This window comes from Polypterus senegalus, chromosome 4, assembly GCF_016835505.1.
Source record: "Polypterus senegalus isolate Bchr_013 chromosome 4, ASM1683550v1, whole genome shotgun sequence".
In the NCBI taxonomy this organism is placed as follows: Eukaryota; Metazoa; Chordata; class Cladistia; order Polypteriformes; family Polypteridae; genus Polypterus; species Polypterus senegalus.
In genome coordinates, this window is record NC_053157.1 from 49181478 (window position 1) to 49202624 (window position 21147).

Consider the following 21147-nt stretch of genomic DNA (forward strand, 5'->3'; position numbering starts at 1 on the left):
ATGGCACAATGTTGCTCCAAATTCCGCTGTTCCATTTTGCGTGACGCACAACCAAAAACACAACTTCGCTAATAGCAGTCACAAAAATCACGTAGTTAACGGAAGGAGTTGAAACTCGCACTGAGCTATGGGAGGGTACTGATACACGTGCTTTATCAAGGACAACAGCGCAGCGTTGCCAGATTGCTTGCAGTGTTGCCAGTCTCATTACTTTTCTGCCACACCTGATAGATAGATAGATAGATAGATAGATAGATAGATAGATAGATAGATAGATAGATAGATAGATAGATACTTTATTAATCCCAAGGGGAAATTCACATAATCCAGAAGCAGTATACTGATACAAAAAACAATATTAAATTAAATAGTAATAAAAATGCATGTAAAAGCAGACAATAACTTTAAATAATGTTAGCATTTATACTTACCATATGCCAAAGACATTCATGTTTAGTTAACTGCAACAATGAACTGGTCCAATGTGCCTTGTTCAGTGTTGGTTGCTGTCTGAAATAGGCTACTGTGATAATATGCCTGCTAGGCATTACCTATTTAAAGGATAATGTCATTAAGAATAATGTAAAAATGACTTATACTGATTAAGTAATAGAAGCTACCTTTTCAAACTGTCAAAGTGCAGGGGTGAACTTCTACAGAGGTTTAAACTTTTGCTTCTGCAGAACCGTACTGTGTGACATTGGCGGCGGGGGTAGGTGTGCATCCAGAACAGGCCTTCTGGATATCGCGTGTACCCTGAGAAAAAGCTGAGCATTTCCATAACCACCTGCCCTAACAAAGTAAGAAGTGTGGAGCATTAATTTTAGGTATGCATGCATAAGGCATGAAAAGGGGATCCCAAGATAAAGTCCTGAGCTAGAATTACTAAGAAAAGTAACTTGGTTTCTGGAGAGCTATTGGCTTGTCCGATTAAAGCACATCAAGAGTGCGCTCACATGCAAGGCCGCCATGCTGTTTAATACAGGCTTTGCAGGAATTGAGAGTAGAATGTGCACGGAACACACCTGTGTCAGCCGCTTTTGGAGAAAGGGAGTAGAGCAACTCAGGAATGATTAGAAGTTACTGTACATACCCCAGTATAAAAGGCACAATAATGCTTCTAGGGGTCCTCTCTCGTGACTCAGTTGTGGGGAGAGTGAGTCTGGTATAGCAGTTCTTATCAGTATACCAAGCATAGTGGCATGTACCTTATTTTGTATAGATTTTTTTTTTATAGATATCTCCTAGTTAAAGTTTAGTTTTTGTTAAGGTATTTAAGTAATCTGGATTTGTGATGCACTTTTTGTCTTTGTGAATATTTTTGGGCCTCATTGAAAGGACTTTGTTTTGTGTGAGATCTTCCTGACTGCATTTATTAGAATAATTCTTTGCATTTTATAGCACTTTTCAAAGCGCTCAGCAATTTCAGGTTAAGAGCCTTGCTCAAGGGTCCAACAGAGCAGAGTCCCTATTGGCATTTACGGGATTAGAACTGGCAACCTTCCGATTGCCAGTGCAGATCCTTAGCCTCAGAGCTACCACTCCGCCGTAGGAAAGCTACCGCTTTTGTCTATATACATTTTTTGTCATTTTGGGACTGGCAATAATCACTGTAAACAATATTCAATATTTTTGATTGGGACATTGCTTTTGTGTTTTTGTGCACCTGTAAATAAAACCCACTATTGTTTTTGGAAATAACATCTTTTGGTGTCTGTGTCTCCATGTCTAAAGCCTTTCAAGTCTGATCCCGGTCAGTCCTAAACTACAAGATGCTCACTGTGTAGTTTGGTGCCATCATTCAGGTGTCACAGGTACAGCCCCTGCGATGCTGAAGTAGTTTAAGAGAAACCAAGAGTATTATTTTACATTATATTTATCCAGAAAAATATGCACCTCCTGTTCAAATATTTATAAATGGTGCACAAAAAAGTGCAATACAATGAAATGAAAGCATATTTGACAAGTTCATGTTTGCATTACCAAATATATACTCAAGGCAGTGATGCTTTAGATAGATAGATAGATAGATAGATAGATAGATAGATAGATAGATAGATAGATAGATAGATGAGACATTATTTGATAGATAGATAGATAGATAGATAGATAGATAGATAGATAGATAGATAGATAGATAGATAGATAGATAGATAGATAGATAGATAGATAGGGAAAACACTATATAATAGAATGATAAATAGTATTTTATTTGTCCCTTGGGGAAATTTAGCTTTTCATAGAAGCACAAGAAATATTTTAACTGAGGGCAGAAACAGCAACCCACCTTAAACACACATACAAAAAAAAAAGAAAAAACAATACATAACAGCAGTTGAATGAATCATAAGAAATGTAAGACATATGAAGATGTAGGTACTACTAGTTAAGCATCTTAGAAAAAGCAGAAGAGTCACATAATCACAAAGATGCTGAAAGACAGCAGAAGGCAAACGATAAAAAATGAAACATTTGCACTGAATTAATAAATATTAATAAATAAAGATTTTGCACATATGATGATTCTTTTTTTTTATTTTAGTGAGGAACTACATAAAATTGGATGGGTTAACCAGTTTTGCAAGGGAGAAATAATCAGTACAATTCAATGCTGGATTCTTTTCATATAGTTTATTTGTGTTATACCTGTAATTTCTCCTTGCATTGCTGAAGTGTTCTATTTTTGTTTTTTGCATTTTCAGCTTTCACAGGCTATGGTTGTTTCACAGAGTGCTTTACTTGAATGCTATTTGTTCCATGTGACTGATGCAAATGTTCAGTCATTCGAGGTTGTTGCATAGAAACAAATACAAAAGTAATATTTTATTCATGTACTTACCACACATGTAGTAAATCAAGTACACTGGTGCTCATTCCCAGAGTGCATGCCTGAACATTGTATAGACTCTCCCATGTATAGCGCATGAAGCCATCTCACTGAAAGGCTGTATTGAAGATTAATCAAATTAATCTGATTATCCAATTCCTTAACTTTATTATCCTGTACATGTTCAGATTTAAAATGCATGAATATTTTTTGTTACCACTACCAATGCTAATCCTAATCAGTAATGTTGCAAGAGTGGTTATTCCACAGAAGCAGTTCTGTTTACCATTGTTGACAAATGGTAACTGCCTTTGATACAGTTAATTACCAGATTCTCCTTACCACCCTTTCTGATCATGGCATCACTGAGACTATCCCCAGATGGTCTGAGTTCTACTTCTTAGGCAGATCCCATCATGTTTCCAGGCATGCACAGATGTCAAGGGTGCACCGGGCAAGCAAGGATCTGTGCCGGGCCCTCTCCTCTTCCCTTTATTTGCTTTTTCACTAGGCCCTATCATCTTGTTCAATGATTTCTCCTATCATTGCTATGCTGATGATATGCAGCTGGACCTATCTTATCCTCTGGAAGACCACACAGTGTGAGCTAAAATCTTTGAACATCTCACTGATATTGCAACCTGGATGAAGTAGCACCACCTCCAGCTCAACCTGGCAAAGGTGGGCCTTCTTGTTATCACAACTTGTCCATCAGTTCAGCACACCATCTGTGTTCAGTTTTTCTCATTATCGCTAATACCTGCCAAGTTTGTGTAACCTTCTGGTGGTAATTGATGGCCAGGTGTCATTCACTGATTATGTCGGTTATGATTTCTCAGTCTTGCAGATTCACTCTATATAACATCCGCAAGATCAGACCTTATCTGACAGAGTATGCCACCCAACTGCTAGTCTAGGCTTTGGTCTTGCTATGCCTAGACTATTGCAACTCTCTGCTAGCAGGAGTATCCACATGTGTCACCAGGCCACTGCTGATGATGAAAATGCAGTGGTACATGCGGTGCTCAACCAGCTGAGGTGAGCACATGTCACTTCTTTCTTCAAATCGCTATATTGGCTCCCTGAGGCAGCAAGTATTACATTAAAATCTTTTATGCTCACCTTATGAACTCCTGTGCTCCTTCTTGACTATTCAGGTTTGCTGATGAATGGCGTTTGGTGATGGCACATTTACGTGGCAACAAATCTCAATCCAGGCTCTTTTCATGTGTACATTCTAGCTGATGGAACACACTGCCTACCACCAGTCAAAATTCTGACTCCCTCATGTATTTAAGAAGTGATCTTATTTAGTGAATTTCTGTGTAACTGATATTACTGTAGCTCTAAGGTTTTTGTAACCTAGGAATTGTAACTTGTGATGATAGGTTTTGAACCTTGCCCTTTGACACTTGTTTCCAAACAATCCCCCATGCTGATGTTTATTCGATAAACATAATCAATAAATTTTATTGGATAAAACCATCTGCAAAGCAAATAAATGTGCTGTAAATATACTCTTTCGTGCTTATTATGTCTCATCAAAATTTTAATTATTCCTCTGCTTCCTAATGATGACATGGATGAGTCATTAATGGCCGTACTCAGCAGTGCCAAGTTTTATGCAGTATCCTTTTTTTAAACACCGTGGAAATGAAAACTATGCATTACAGAATAATGTTAGAACTTCAAACCGCAATTAGTGATCAACACTCTTCATTATGAAAATATTGTAAATACTGTAAAGTTACAGAACATTTTATTTTACTGATGAGTTAGTGTTGCACCATTCTGACTTAGAAAGTACAGAGAATAAAAAAGTAACCACAACACAACCAACAAGATATATTCTCCTGAATATACAATAATTACTACCATTTTAATTTCATAATTTTGGTGAAAATATGTGCTAATCTATTTGCTTTATTTTTAGTACCTGTAGGACTACCGTAAATGCTCTATAACCTTCCTATATTCTTCTTGTTTTCATATTTCTTCTTTGGAAGGTATTATTATTATTATTATTTGCTTTTTACTAAGTGGAAGTGGCTGGGGCTATACTCCCAGTCACCAGGCTCCTCATGGACCCTGTGATCATCAGAGGTGACTGTGTGCAGAGGGTGCAGACCTATAAATATCTGGGAGTGCAGCTGGATGACAAATTGGACTGGTCTGCCAATACTGATGCTCTATGCAAGAAAGGTCAGAGTAGACTATACTTTCTGAGAAGGTTGGCATCCTTCAACATCTGCAGTAAGATGCTGCAGATGTTCTACCAGACAGTTGTGGCGAGTGCCCTCTTCTATGCGGTGGTGTGCTGGGGTGGCAGCATAAAGATGAAAGACGCCTCACGCCTGGACAAACTTGTTAAGAAGGCAGGCTGTATTGTAGGAGTAAAGTCGGACAGTTTAACATCTGTGGCAGAGCGATGGGCATTAAGCAAACTCCTGTTAATCATGAATAATCCACTGCATCCACTGAACAGTGTCATCTCCAGGCAGAGGAGTAGCTTCAGTGACAGACTTTTGTCACTGTCTTGCTCCACTGACAGACTGAGGAGATCGTTCCTCCACCACACTATGCGACTCTTCAATTCCACCCGGGGGAGTAAATGCTAACATTACTCAAAGTAAAGTATCTATCTATCTATCTATCTATCTATCTATCTATCTATCTATCTATCTATCTATCTATCTATCTATCTATCTATCTATCTATCTATCTATCTGTCTATCTATCTATCTATCTATCTATCTATCTATCTATCTATCTATCTATCTATCTATCTATCTATCTATCTATCTATCTAATCTATCTAATCACTTAAACCAGGCATATTCCGTCTGTTGCTTGCCAGCACTTATGATGTAGCAGTCACATGTTTAGAGAGACGAGGAATAAAGGAGGAACACAGAATGGAATGTGGATGATTCAAGTGTACCTAATGCCTTTGTCATAACAACCGTTTCATTTTGTTTTCTAGTCTTCCTATTTTTCTAGTGTTTTTTTAATTCTTGTGTTTTGAATTTTGCTTATTTTCTTGTATTATGTTCTTTCATACTAATTTTTTCTTTTTGGTAATCCTATATATGGGCTTGTGTCTCATTTTTTATTCTGTTTTTTGTTTTTTGCTTTTTTAAATATTGCTGCTGTGCTTTACTAGACCTATGGACATATGACCTATTGCTTTGTTTCTTGAATACTCTTTTAAGTGAGGGGTTGTATAATAAACCATTCATTTTACTTATTCTTTATGCCTCTGTTCATTCAGCTTGTTCCAATCTGCTGAATTGTCAGCAGTGCATGACAGAGCATTGTCTTGCTTAGCCTCTTCACAACATCTGAGAAGACACACCTAGCGTAATGTACTAAGAGGGTGCAGTTGGATGGCCTGTGGCTATTAATATAGGTTTGCATGCTTTTGTCACTGCTTATACTGTACATGAGTCTATAGTGCCATTTTGTTTTTGTCATAATCTCTTGGCTACTTTTATCTTTACCTTTATAATGTTCTTAAGATTATTTTATTTGAATATTTTTCACTAATGTTTTGGTAACATCAGTGCTAAGCCATTTTGTGCTTAGCTTTGGATCACAGAAGCCACTTTTTGTGTGCTTCAGCATGGCTGTGGCCATATTGTCTTTATGCGCATTGTTGGTCACATGAGACAGGGGATGAAGGGCAAGGTGAATTGTGTTGTGTGATATTTCCCCACCTATATAAAATGATGGTTCCTTGCTTTCAGTGGCTAAGTTTTGGATGAAAATACAAACTCTTGTGGTGAAGAATTGTGATTATTCTAGTTAGGGATAAGCATCTTTTTTTATAGTATGGACTTGTCTTACTTCTTGACACATTATGGTTTTGTTGATGATGTTTTTGAACTTTGGGTACAACCAGCAGCTGCTACTCTGAGTCCTTTCATTTAATCCTTTTCTTGTTCTGTCATCTCCTGGTCTTCTACCTAATATTCTCCTTAAACTTTTAACAGAACTGTACCTTGGTTAAAACATTTTCTAAGCATGCAAGAGATGCTATGTGATGTTGTGGCAGCCATTGTATCTAAGAGAGCACTTCAGATCAGGAGGTTGTTTGAACTGAATAAATAATGATGATTCAATAAAGAAAAACATTTTCTAGAAAATGTACAAATTAAAATAAATGTGAGGTTTTGCCCTTTGCCTTTAAGACATATTTGCCACTAACTACAACTTTACAATAATGGATCAATAGAATTTGTTATGGTGAAATGTAAATGTTTACCTCATATAGTTTAGTGTAATCATATTTTGCAAATGGTTTCACAGCTCAAGCCAACACAAGGCAGGAACCAATCCCAGGCAGGGTGTCAATCCACCGCAGGACACACACAAACACACCCACACACCAAGCACACACTACGGCCAAGTTAGAATCGCTAATCCACCTAACTTGCATGTCTTTGGACCGTGGGAGGAAACCGGAGCTCCTGGAGGAAACCCACGCAGACACGGGGAGAACATTCAAACTCCACGCAGGGAGGACCCAGAAATGAACCCGGCTCTCCTAACTGCGAGGCAGCAGCGCTACCACTGTGCCACCATGCCACCCACAGCTCAAGGCACCAAGTGGAAATCAGGGCACCCAGTGTTTAATCCAGGGTTACTTAATTAGTATTTCATATTGATTTACGTAATCTTAGTAAGTTGTAGTCAATCATTATGCATGCCTGTGATCACCAGTCAGCATCTGTAGTGCTTCTCATCTCATAGCACACTGTGATTAAACTGCATGTTTTATTTTGTTGCTAGTTGTAGTTACTCTTGTGTTTCTTACAGTTTATAATAGGCGTGCTCTGATTTATCAGACAATGACTTGAATCAACCATTTGCCACCAAAAAAGACCAATTGGTGATCAGTAAAAGGCAGATCATAAAAAACGATATTTTTCAGTCCCTACTTTTCTATGCTTTACAGTAAGTTATTTGCAGTTCTCCTTTACACAAGGTATTCGGTAGTTGAGCCAGTGAGCGAGAGGTGATTGGAATATTAGACTTTATGTTAAAGAAAATGGAGTACTAAACTAAAAAAAAGAAATGGGAGAAGTTGTCCTGTGCAATTAGACAAACGGCAAGAAAAGCTACTTCAAGGAATTCAGACCTTTTATTTTGTCCTTTGAATTAAAACGGACACCTCTTGAGTTTGGACAGTGCGCTTGTTTAAAATGCAGCAGTTTCCACTTTTATTTGGATAAAGACAAATTTGGAATTGCTGCTTAGTAAACAATAGGCTTTTTAAAAGATTTGAGTGATGTTTATTATTTGTTGCTGTGTGTCATACAGTATAAGATTTGGTAAGAAACAAGTACTACAAAATTAAAATGGTAATCCATATTTTATAATTACACCTCAAGAATTATGAATGTCTAACTGATACACTGAAGAAAATACAACACACCTATATAAATATAGTAAATGTATATTTTAACAGGAAAAAGCTATAGTGCAATTAATGATTTAAAATGATTAAAGCCTATGAGTGCATGCATATTTATATTTAAGCAGTGTTTAATTGCCAACATCAATTAATTGATTGTGTGAGAATATATTTTTTTTGTTGTTGTTAGAGAAATGGTGAAAACTGCCGCCCAGTATGTATTTTAAGAAATTTTTGTTAATTTTTAAATTTTATGGTCACTGAACCATAAGACTACAGAATTACATTTTGTTAACAAAAATGAACACCTGTGTTCTATAGTTTAATTATAAAAGTACACTTTAATATAGAACATAAGGCTTTTACTTGTCTGGCTATGCAGAAGATTAGTGTATACATTTTTTAAAGGGGTAAAGGAAAAAAAAAAAAACAGAATCTGCCGATCAAGAAACATAAAATTAGTGATCGGTATCGACCTTAAAAAACCTGTTTGGAGAATCCCTCGTTTATAACTAATGAGTGCTGAACTGGAAGTTCAATATTTACAATGTTAATGAAAGAAAAGAAGAAAAGAAACTGTTTTGGATCACACAAACAGAAGTGAGGCTTATCTGGCTAATACCTGGAAATATGAATGAAGCCACTGGCGCTGTCAGACAACATGCCAATTGGTTGTCAAAATGAGGGAAACTTGCAATTCACAGCAAATTTGAAACAGTGCTGAAAAGTCATAAAATATTTTGTAATCCACCATTTCCTAACCACGTAGCCAAAAGAGATTCAGCAACTACAGTTGTTAAGTGTACCAAACTTCTGAGTTGACTTTGGCCTAAGATGGATACACATTTAAGTGCTCAGGCCACATTTATACTGTGCTTTGTTAACATCACTGATGTTGGATTGGATTTCTTCATCAATTCTGACTCAGGCATCAAGACTTGTTATCGTAAACTTATAGAATGTTAATTTGGGTTTAATCACACTAATTCCAAATAAACTGAATCAATAGAGAAAGGGATTATTTTGTGACTGAAGTGACTCAGTTTAGGTTTACAGGAGAATGCTGCATCATCTAACCATTTGAAGATTAGTCAACCAAAATTAACCCTTAGACACATTCCATTTGTGTCTCTTTGTTCTTTTTGAAGTACTGATTTAATACATTGATATTTTATCTAACCCATTTACTGTTCTCATAACTTTAAATTCTTCTTTTATGTGTCCCAAGTCCCATATGCACAAATAGCTCCAAAACACTTTCAAAGAATAGCCCTCTAGGGGGGAAACAATGTCAAATCCTGACAAAAGGTTTATTTTACAAAGGCTACGCAAGCAGAAAGTTCTTAAGAGCACAAGGAGATGCCTGAAGAGGCAAGATAATCAAGCAAATAAAGTCCCAAAACACAATCCAAAAATCACTGTTGAAAACAGAGCAGAGATTCAAAAATCCAAAAGCAATAACAAGGCATAGGGCGGCTCGGTGGCGCAGTGGTAGTGCTGCTGCCTCACAGTTAGGAGACCCAGGTTCGCTTTCTGGGTCCTCCCTGCGTGGTGTTTGCATGTTCTCCCCATGTCTGCGTGGGTTTCCTCCCACAGTTCAAAGACATGCAGGTTAGGTGCATTGGCGATCCTAAATTGTCCCTGGTGTGCGCCCTGCGGTGGGCTGGCACCCTGCCAGGGGTTTGTTCCTGCTTTGTGTTGGCTGGGATTGGCTCCAGCAGACCCCTGTGACCCTGTCTTAGGATATAGTGGGTTGGATAATGACTGACTGACTAACAAGAAATAGATACTCATTATACTCTCCACTCCCTAGAACAATCAAAATGGCCTATGGAAGGCCATTGCATAAATAGGGTGGAGGGCTATTCCTGGTGCTGATTGGCTGGTGGCCCTACCTCTTGGTGAACTGCCCACAAAACTCAAGGGACATAACCTAGGACATTACTACTTATAAATAAACACAAGAAAAATGTACTTAATAAATAAAAGAAACATTGATACAAATAAATGACATAAAATTAGGCACAATAAACCCGCAACATGAGTTTGAACCAGCAAGGAGGGTACATGCTGGCTAAAACATGACATCCTGTTAACTGTAGGTCAGCTTTTGATGAGACAAGAACAGCATTTTCGACAGCACATCACTTCATAAGCCATTTAAGTGTTGATGTCACTTTATGTTTCTTTGCAATTTTGAATGCACTTTGTTTCAATAACTGCATCTGCTTCTTCTTCAATACAGTAGCAATGGTTCCCAATATTGTCACAATCCAATAAACAATGCTAAAAGATCTCCATATAGTCAAACATTAGTTTTAAAAGCATGCATTAGTAGTAAGACAGCATGTTAGGGAGAACAATGAAGGCCTTAACAAAAAAGGCTTCACATGCATCTTCTTCATATGCTGCCTCATCTGGAAATGCAATGACCTATTAATAACATATTAATAGACCTGGTTGTGCACCATTATTTGTTGCAGCTTGATACTTGGTGAGGAATGAAGTCCATGCTGACAGTGAACCTGCCGTTGTTATAATGGTCTCAAAACTGCTGATGACAATCATCTGGCATTAATTTTGCTGGGGGGTGGTCTGTTGCAGTCCACTAATTTATTTAACACTGATGCTAGCCTAATTAATGTAAACCTAACAATCCTAAATGCCCTCAGCTTTTTGCAGAAGATTTAAATTTTAATAGATCTAGCATTGCTTTAATTTTTGCAAGTTGTTCATATGTTATAAAGGAAAAGTGTCCATGAAATGTTAGCAAGACAATAACCTCAAGCATAAAGCCAAAGTTACACAGGAGACCAGATTTCAATCCAATTGAGAATTTGTGGCTGGACTTTAAAAAGGCTGTTCTTCATTCACAATCCCCAGTTTCTCAAAGAAGAATGGGGAAAAAAAATAGTAAAATCCTTATGTGCAAAGCACGTAGAGATCTGAACACACATGCTCAAAGTGTCATAGCTGCAAAAGATACATCCACTAAATGATGACTTGGGCGATTTTTGTTTTGCATTCGTTATTAATTTAGATCACTATACAGAGGGCGGTTTGACTTTACAATTAGAAAGTCTTTTTCCTGTTGATCAGTGTCAGTAAAGCCAAATTAAATCCACTGTAATTCAGTGTTGTATAACAATAAGTTGCGAAAATGTCCAAAGTGATAAATACCTTTTATGTACTATTTCAGTCTAGATCAGGCAGCCAGTGAGATGTAGAAATTTAGCTGTTTGGTGTATAAGAAAGGACACATTGATTGACGTAGCACAGAGCTGTCAAATAACTGATATTCTACAAAACATCTTAAGTTAAATTCAGTACATGCAGTGATCTGTATTAATCTAGTAGCTAGCACACTGCAGTTTTTAAATTTATTACATTATAGTCAACAATACCACCTTACATCTTATTTTTTCAGTCAGATGAATGTATCGAGATCAATAGTTTTCAAGTGAAGACATAAGGGAAGAACACATTAAAATACGTACAGTAACTCAGAGAAGGCAAGTCCATTCTGGTACAATTTGCCTCGTCTTGAATATAAGCAAAAGAAACATTGAGTCTGTTCAAATGTGTGAATGTGTGAAAAGTAGAACATTTAAAGGTCAGTAAATATAAATGCCCTAGGGCTTTCAAATCAAAGGAATGAAGCATTTGCTAATAGAATAAAACACTGAAACCAGTGTGCATTTTATGAGACATAATCTTCCTTTTTCATCACATAAATTTTAATGCCTTTTTTGTGAGTACTTCCATTCTACTGAACTTTACACCATGTATAGCATTACACTTTATGTATAAGTAGTGTGCCAGTGAAGGATTTTATTTTTCTGTGCTTTGCTTACAATAAATTATGCTTTTGCTTGTTGAGCTACTCCCATAATGAATAATTAATAATTCATAATAAACAAATGATAAATAACTTGTAAGTGGTTGTAGATAGGGACTGTATTTGTAACACACTGTTATAAAGAGTTAAAGAAAAATATTAGGATTTCTGTGTGTTTTGGTCTGCTATAAACTCAAATGTGTAATTATCTCAAGTTGAAAACTAGCATAATGCTTTACAAATTAATTCAGAAGGTGTAGGCTGTAAATTAAAAAATGAAAAAAGTAAACACAAGTGAGCTTGAGTCAACCCAGTGTCTGTCTGTCGATCTGTCTATCCAGCACAACATCTCTGACATCAATTTTCCTCTGGATGGAGAAAAGTATGCTGTAGAAATTGAAGAAGTTTCCAAAGGGCGGTTCTCATTACCAAAACTTTTTATTGTATTTACATTTTAATAGAATTTCAATTGAAAGTTCCCATTTAATAGTGTCAGGTGTGGCAACCAGTTTAACATGTTTCTGCAGCTTTTCTTGCATTTTGCTTTTCTTTGTTTTTCCATATTATTTTTGTCTGGCTGGTGACCTTACATTGACTTCTACAATTCAGTGTGGCTGGACTGCTGTGACATAAAGGAAGAATGGCTACTAATGAAGCATGAGAATCATGAATGAAGTAACATTAGTACAGATTTATGTTATAAGATTTGTGGATAGAATAAATGGTCTGAAATGAAAGTAATGACCAGAAACATCAGATATAAAATGTTTTTAAATATTTTGTTGGTACAAAGTGTTTTTGGTGGTTATGCCCTCTGTGCTTGTTTGCACGAGTGGGATCTACTCCATTTGGACTAGATCCCGACCTTATGCCCAGTGCTACCAGGATAGGTCTCAATTCCTTGGACCCTTACATGGATTAGGCAGGATTGATAGTTTTAAGTTTCTACAATGCATGTTGTGTGTCTGTAAAAACTGCAATAACTTTCCAAGAAGAAAGAGACAGAGAAAGTCATATTACAGATTGTATTTGAGTTGGATCCAAGCAGAATGCACTCATTTTGAAGTGTTGGTTGTTATGATTCTGTCACACAAAAATTTAAAAAAATACCACAAGCCAAACTAGCACATCACTTGAATCCCCCAAAAGGCCTTAACACTGACAACCAAGCCCAAAACTCAAAAGGCAGACTTTCGGCCTACACAGGCCCAAAAATGGAGTGCAGGCTTTTAAATAACCAAATTTCCATAAAAATAAAGACACTAAAATCTCAGGTCAAATTACAAACCAAGTTTCCTTAGTTATTAAATATTTATTATGGAAGATTTTAAAAACATTGACAAAAAGAGAAGATTGGAGGAAAACTAGGAATAGAAACAAAGAATAAATTTAGAGCCAAAATAAGTTTGGTTAAAAGCCAGTCCTAAAAGTGAACAAATCCAAAAAATCAAAAACAGTACCTTAAATAAGAGCAGGTGTCAAAACTAGACTGCAAAAAACTATAGAACGCACAAGCCACAAGATAGATGAACAACATTAATGCTGAAGAAGTTAAACTATTGACGTCTTCTTCTAAAATTGCAGTGGGGGTGGTTCCCCAGCTACAAAATTAGGTTATCCTACCTCATTAGGCTTGACAATGGAGATACAAAAAAATATAATTTAAAGGACAAGGCACCAAAAGATCATCATTCATAAACTAAAAATCATCAATAAATAAGATACTATTAATTGAAACATACAACAAAAAAATACCAAAATAGAATAAAAAATATTTATCAAAATGATACCTAAACAAATCAAAAAAATTAAATAAACAGAAACAGACAGCCAGGAATAAAATACCTGAGTGAACCATGAAATTGGTAAGACCACTTCACAGAACTTTTGTCACTTATACTTTGTGAACATATAACCTAACATTACAGACATTGGCACATACCCTTTAACAGATCGCAGAGATCTACATACTCTCGCTGATAAATACAATAACTATGAGATATTAAACAATTAAAATTGTTAATAACTGTACACAACAAGGCAATACTAACTTCCACAAAATATCTAGTCAAGTATTACAATGAAACTCCCTAAACTGGTCGTATTAAAGCACACCAACTTAAATGACACAGGTGATTGTAAGATCCTATAACTCTCCTCATGTTGCACTCACTCAGCAGCCTGCAGAATCCTCTGTAGGGAGCTTATGGATTTGACCCTGACTAACAGCGTGTTTTTTGTACTAAAGAGAATATTAGATTGCAGGTTTCAGATGACCCGTGTACCCTATGATAGTCTGGTGGTGCCGGAGGTTGTTTCCTGACTTTTACCTAATGCTGTTAGTATTGTGAACAGTTATAGTTATTTTATTTTTGTGTTTAATTAATACATTCTAACAATTATTTATTTTTACTCACTCTCATGCAACAGCACTGTGCAGAAAAAGCAATCAAACTGGCCTTTAGTTCAGTGTGTTTTTCCTTTTCCTTAGTGTTCATTGTGTAACTGGTTTATGTAGCAATCCTCACAGATTGTTTTCATCATGTGTTAGTATATCAATAATATTATAACATGTTATCAAAATCCATACATATTAAGGAGAATGTGCACACAAAAAACTGAAAAAAAACACCTCCTAACTAAAGTGGAGCAAATAACTTGGAATATAGGTGAAACACTGATACAGTGAAACAGTATGCATGTAATAAAATATAATTTAAAATGCAGTACAATTTTCAACAGAAGGTTAAAAAAACAAATAATATAGGTTCTTTGAGTTTTAGACCCATACTGGTGTGAGGAAGTCTTTCAATCTTTGGTTGGGATATTTGCTGTAAGCAGCTCAGCTGATCAAAATATATTGTGAATGTTTTCGCAAGTGAGTCAAATGAGCATTGCCTGTGTGAACGTTAGTTATCACTAATTAAGCACATTCCTAATTGTGATGTTGATGATGGATTACAATGGATTGTACTGGACTATAAGACTGTTCATTCAACCCAATATTAAGCAGCACAGATACAAAAACCCAGGGTAAAGCAGGAAAATGGTGAGATCAAAGCCAAAATCTTTCTCACATATTCTCTTGTCACATATTAACAGGTATCATGGTTTGATGAAGGTATCATGGTTTCTTTGCAGTTGTTTTTTTTTTTGTTGTTTTCAGTTAATTACTAATTATATTATATTTTAGTTTATATAATGGATGTCTTTTGTGAAAACCTTTGTAGGTGTTTTGCAGCCTAGGTGTTTTATGTATTGATTTAATTTTCTTTGGATTTCAGATTTAATTTGGGTCACCTCTTGGAGGAAACAGTTTGCATTTTTGCATTTTCTGATTCTTTTTCTAAATTAACTTTATTTAAAAGATAATTGTTTTTATTTTTTGGACCAGTGGTTTTTGAAATGTATGTGCTTTGCCTTTTGAGGTTGCAGGACCAGACCTGCTTTAAGTTTGAGGACCAGACCTGCTTTGTGTTTTGAAACCTCCTGGGAGTTTTTTGCTTAGTTTTAAATTCAAAGTTTTGTTTAAATCTACAGTATATTAAAATAACAAGAGTTCACAATCACAAAAAAATTCTGTAATTCCAGTCTTTATTATCAATTTCTTAAAGTTTGGGTACTTGCATAATACAAGCAGCTACTGTGTCTTATATATTGTATCATAGCCATAATGCTGTACTGTATAACCAAAACAATAAAAATATTGTTAATAGATACCACACAAAAATGGTTTTAATGAATGGCTAACATGATGGTTTTAATGAATGGTAATACAAGTAATGCAGTTTTGGGTGGTAAACTTTTTATATCCTGCAAGTGACACATACAGATATGTTCAAGGATCAGCAGAGAAGATCATTTGCAATCTTAGAAAGGAGAACCACCTGCTTTGCGCTCATATCTGCATATGTGGTAGCACCTAAGCCCAACTCTTTGAAATGTTCCTCAAAAATTAATAATTTATTTTAGACAGGAATGTTACCCATGATCTAACACTCCTGTCAGTGGAACTAAGCTGGAGAATCAGTTAGTCAGGGGAAGTGCCTGGGAATTAAGCAAATGTCCAGCAGTTGCCAACTGGAGTGAGAGCTGTAGAGAATACACTGCAACTAGTTTCTTACAAACCATGTCAAATGTAGAAATTGTTAACTAGTTAACATGGCCAAAATGTTTTAAAACAGGTATTAAAACAGCTGAATAATTAAAAAAAAAACATATTCTCAAACCTGCTTAATATATTTACACTACAGAGTGTATACAGCAACATTGGGCACATCTCGGGAAACAACAAATTATAACATACTTTAAGTGAACATACAGCTGTACATTTTTTAAACTGTTGTCAAATTGTAAATATATTAATCAAAAAGTATTTCAAACAGTTAGGACCTTGTTTTTGCATTTTGGCTTTTTTAATTTTTTTGAAATTTACAATTTGTCTTCTTCACAAGCTTTTTAAAAATATTCTTGGCTTTAGAATTGTGTATTTAGAGTTTTCAGGTGTTCAGTAATGGATCGTAGGAGAGTCCTATTTAAGAATCCTGCTCCTTAATACTGTGGCATTAGCTCACATAGTAGTGTTCTTTGGCCTCATTTAGGCTTTACCATTTTTGTCTGGTTTCTTGTTTTTGACAAATTTTGCTTTTGGATTTTCTTGTTTTGACCTTTAATCTTGTTATGAGACATTGCATTTTGATTTGTGGATTTTTGGAGATCTTTTGATTAGTCTTTTTTGGAATTTTCTTTTGTAATCAGATTTTCAGAGCTTTGCTACTGTTTTTGTTTCGATTTATTGTTTTGTATGTTGTATTTTTGCTATTTCTTGTTAAAATAGTAAATTAAATGTTTAAAGTTTTGTTTCGGACAAAGCCTTTTTAATGGTTTTAAACTTTCTTATTTTGGAGATTATCGTAACACGGCCATCCATAAATATTTCACTTTCTGATTAATATTTTCACTTTTGAATCACTTTGTCTCATGCAGGATCATAGGGAAAATATTTTTAACTGGAATGTATTTCATTTCATTCATCCATCCATTTTGTAAATAAGCTCAGTATACTATGTTTTACACTATGGCCAAGAGTATATTATTCATTCAGTAAAATTGTAGAGTTGTGGCTGTATATTCATAGGAGGGTTCTTAAGTGCTTGTGCTCTGATCCGTTCATGCCACAGTAAACTGACAAAAAGCCATGGATCCCCTTTTAATTGCCTGCATTATTTTAGGGATCCAATAGCTTTATATAAAAGCATACCCATGTGTGTTTTTTCCACATTAATGTCTCCAAAACATTGATTTTTCGTTCCTTACCAAATCTTCTAAACACAGAGCAGTTAGTCTAGTAACTAAAGTGTTACCAAAGTTCTAGTGTTCACCAAATCCTGGATATTCACTTATATTACATTTTTACATGTGCTTTAATAGTTTTAAAGCTGTTCAAATCACTGTATTGCCAAAAGTATTGGAACCCCCCCTCCAAATCATTGAATTCGTTCCAATCACTTCCATGGCCACAGGTGTATAAAGTCAAGCACCTAGGCATGCAGACTGCTTCTACAAACATTTGTGAAAGAATGGGTCGCTCTCAGGAGCTCAGTGAATTCATCATGATAGGATGCCACCTATGCAATAAGTCCTTTCGTGAAATTTCCTCGCTAGTAAATATTCCATAGTCAACTGTTAGTGGTATTATAACAAAGTGGAAGCAATTGGGAACAAAGCAACTCAGCCACAAAGTGGTAGGCCACATAAAATCACAGAGCGGGGACAGTGAATGCTGAAGTGCACAGTGTGGAGAAGTCACCAACTTTCTGCAGAGTCAATAGCTACAGACTTCCAAACTTTGTGTGCCCTCCAGATTAGCTCAAGAACAGTGCGTAGAGAGCTTCATGGAATGGGTTTCTATGGCTGAGCAGCTGCATCCAAGCCTTACATCACCAAGTACAATGCAAAGCGTCAGACGCAGTGTTGGAAAGCACACCGCCTCTGGACTCTAGAGTAGCGGAGATGTGTCCTTTGGAGTGATGAATTATGCTTCTCTGTCTGGAAATCCGATGGACAAGTCTGGGTTTGGTGGTTGACAGTAAACTGCATTGTGCCAAATGTAAAGTTTGGTTGAAGGAGGATTATGGTGTGGGGTTGTTTTTAAGGGGTTTCACTTGGCCCCTTAGTTCCAGTGAAAGGAACTCTTAAAGCTTCAGCATACAAAACCATTTTGGACAATTTCATGCTCCCAACTTTGAGGAAACAATTTGGGAATGGCCTCTTCCTGTTCCAACATGACTGTGCCCCAGTGCACAAAGCAAGGTCTATAAAGAAATGGATGAGTGAATTTGGTGCAGAGCAACTTGACTGGCCTGCACAGAGCCCTGACTTCAACCTGGTAGAACACCTTTGGGATGAATTAGAGCGGAGACTGCGAGTCAAGCCTTCTCGTCCAACCTCAGTGCCTGACCTAGCAAATGCTCTCCTGGAAGAATGGTCAAAAATTCCCATAAACACACTCCTAAACCTTGTGGAAAGCCTTCCCAGAAGAGTTGAAGCTGGGTGGACCAGGTCCATATTAAAGCCTATGTATGGGATGGCATTAAAGTTCATGTGTGTTTAAAGGTGGGCGTTCCAATACTTTTGGCAATATAGTATATATCAAAAAACATTTCCTGAACAATGACACATTTTGCTTCTTAAATTTCCCATTGTTACTATAGTGCCTGAGAGAAAAAAAAGGTAATTTGTAATTATTTTAATTGTCCATCAAAACTCCGGATGCAGTGTGTTTTGCATTTTAAATGTATTTAGGCCATTTTGTTAAACATTTCTTAAAAGCACTGTATTAGGCATACGCATTTCACAAGAAACATAAACTGCTCTGTGTTTTTTCTATTGGGCTTTAAAAACAAGACAAAAAAAAACTATAATAAAAAAATGATTCTAAATGAATCTAAATGGTTCTAATGATTACTTTTTTCTTCTGTGAAAATGTTGTGGAAACAGAATAATACATTTCAGAAAATATTTCAAAAGGCTGCATGGTAGCTGAGTGAGGACGTTTATAGTGATCAAACACAGAGGTCTCTGAAATTGTAACAGTCAAAAAATTACTATTCAAAAAATCCTGGAATACATAGCTTTTACTTCATTAACTCTGCTCTTCTCCCGAGTCCTAAAGATTTGCAACTCAGATTGTAATGTTTCTTTGGCTGCAGGGACGTGAAGCTGGAACTTCTTCTGTTGGCTTATGGTGCACATACAATACTGAGCCTTCAGTACTGGGTCTCTAAAGCAGTTTATCAATTGCCCTTTACCTAAATCAAGCAACACTATCCTTCTTCCCTAAGTCAGAGACTTTCAGCTGTACCTCAAATGTTAGCCCAGTCCTTCTTGAACTTACCCTTAAGTACACATCTCCAGAACCTCTGTAATGCCTCAGGTTGTCCTGGAATTCCTATGACCTCTTCCCAGCCGTCAGTGGCTTGTCTCTTTACTCAAAAAGAATTAGGAAAAAGAGAAGTTATAGAGAACTGGCAATAGGTCACAAGACCACCTGGACAACTGTTAGTCCACTTGCCTGCTAGAATCATGTATCCTCTGTCTCCTTCACCATTTATTATTTCTATCATTGTTGTTCATGCCTATTAAATTTATGGAACACCTTTTATTATAAGGTCTACTACAATATGCCACTGAACACTGGCTTGTATAGCTGCTCTTTTCTCATCATTATATGTCAGTGCCAATACCAGAAATCTGTTCATTACTGGACTTTCTTCTACATTGTGGTGGTAATATGTATGGAACCTAGTAAAAGGTATATTAATATATTAATTTGGTATGTTATAAATTGTATTAGTTTCCATACTCTACTACACATGTACTGTTAATTATTCACCTTTTTGTTTATATTTTCTTTGTTTCCCTTTCTGACAGTCCTGCCCACAGCTCTGATAAGTCCTTCCAGTGTAGTCTTACTTGAAGGGAGCGATATCACGCTGGAATGTAACACTTCTGGTTCTCCATCACTGGAAGTTAATTGGTATCTTGATAACTTTGCTACAGTCTATCAGGTAATTAATTCATTTGTTCAATAAAATTCTAAAAATACATATATGTGCATAATGTTCTGTTCCATTAAATATTTTTTATCTTTCGTAGGCTGACACTTTAGTGCAACCAGCATCTCTGAAGCTAACTAACATTTCTTACACTGATAATGGGAGAAGGGTATTTTGCAGTGCAGAAAATGTAGTGGGAGAAAGCGAATCTTCTGTTCTACTGGTTGTACATTGTAAGTGAAAGTGATACATTTCAAATATTCAAAATGCTTTTTTTAATCAAATAGGCAACGGTGGTAACATGGTAGCAGAGAGGGTTAGTGTTGCTGCTTCACAGATTCAGCGTCCTGGGTCTGTTTTCCTGGCATTCAAATGTATTCTGTGTGGAATTTTTCCTCCTGGTTCACTGATTTTCCTCCTGCATGACCAAATAACTGCTGGTTAGGTTAACTGGAAATAATAAATTGGCTGTGTGTGAGTGTGCTGTTGGCATAGACTGAAGCCCCTGACCATGACCCTGAATTGGATTGAGCATGTTTGAGAAAGGTATGGGTTGGTAAATAGGTATCACTGATACATGAGGGTGTTATCTAATAAATCATCAGTTGTCATAAGGAGTGAATTTTTTTTTTTTTTGTAGAAATCATAAACCATTACATGTTTTTATTTTGAGTTTCAATCTCAATCATTTCAGCTATGAGGGGAGAGTACTTCTACCTTTTCTGCAATGCCTCACTTTATATATTTTAAGATATTGCTGTGAGTGCCTTGACATGCATTACATTTAAGTAGAAGCAGTAGAAGTAGTGATTATTTACTTTTAAAAAAGGAAGCTCTGCAAGCACCTTTGATCAATCAAGAAGCTACTTTTATTTTTATTGTGACATTGAAGAGACTTGCTGTCTTACTGAATGATGATACATTGAATAAATATATAAAAATATTTTTGAGTTTTTAATGTACTATGTAAGCACTGTAACTTCCGTCCATTTGATTTTGATGGCTTGGG

The 21147-nt window shown here is 36.2% G+C and overlaps 1 protein-coding gene across 1 annotated transcript in view; it reads left to right on the plus strand.

Moving 5' to 3' along the window:
- The window catches only part of ntrk2a (neurotrophic tyrosine kinase, receptor, type 2a), a 245226-nt gene that overhangs the window by 14409 nt on the left and 209670 nt on the right, over positions 1-21147 (plus strand). Inside the window, exons 6-7 of the mRNA XM_039750595.1 lie at positions 20014-20150; positions 20239-20371. Coding sequence (XP_039606529.1) covers positions 20014-20150; positions 20239-20371 — 270 coding nt within the window. The remainder of the gene's footprint in view (positions 1-20013; positions 20151-20238; positions 20372-21147) is intronic.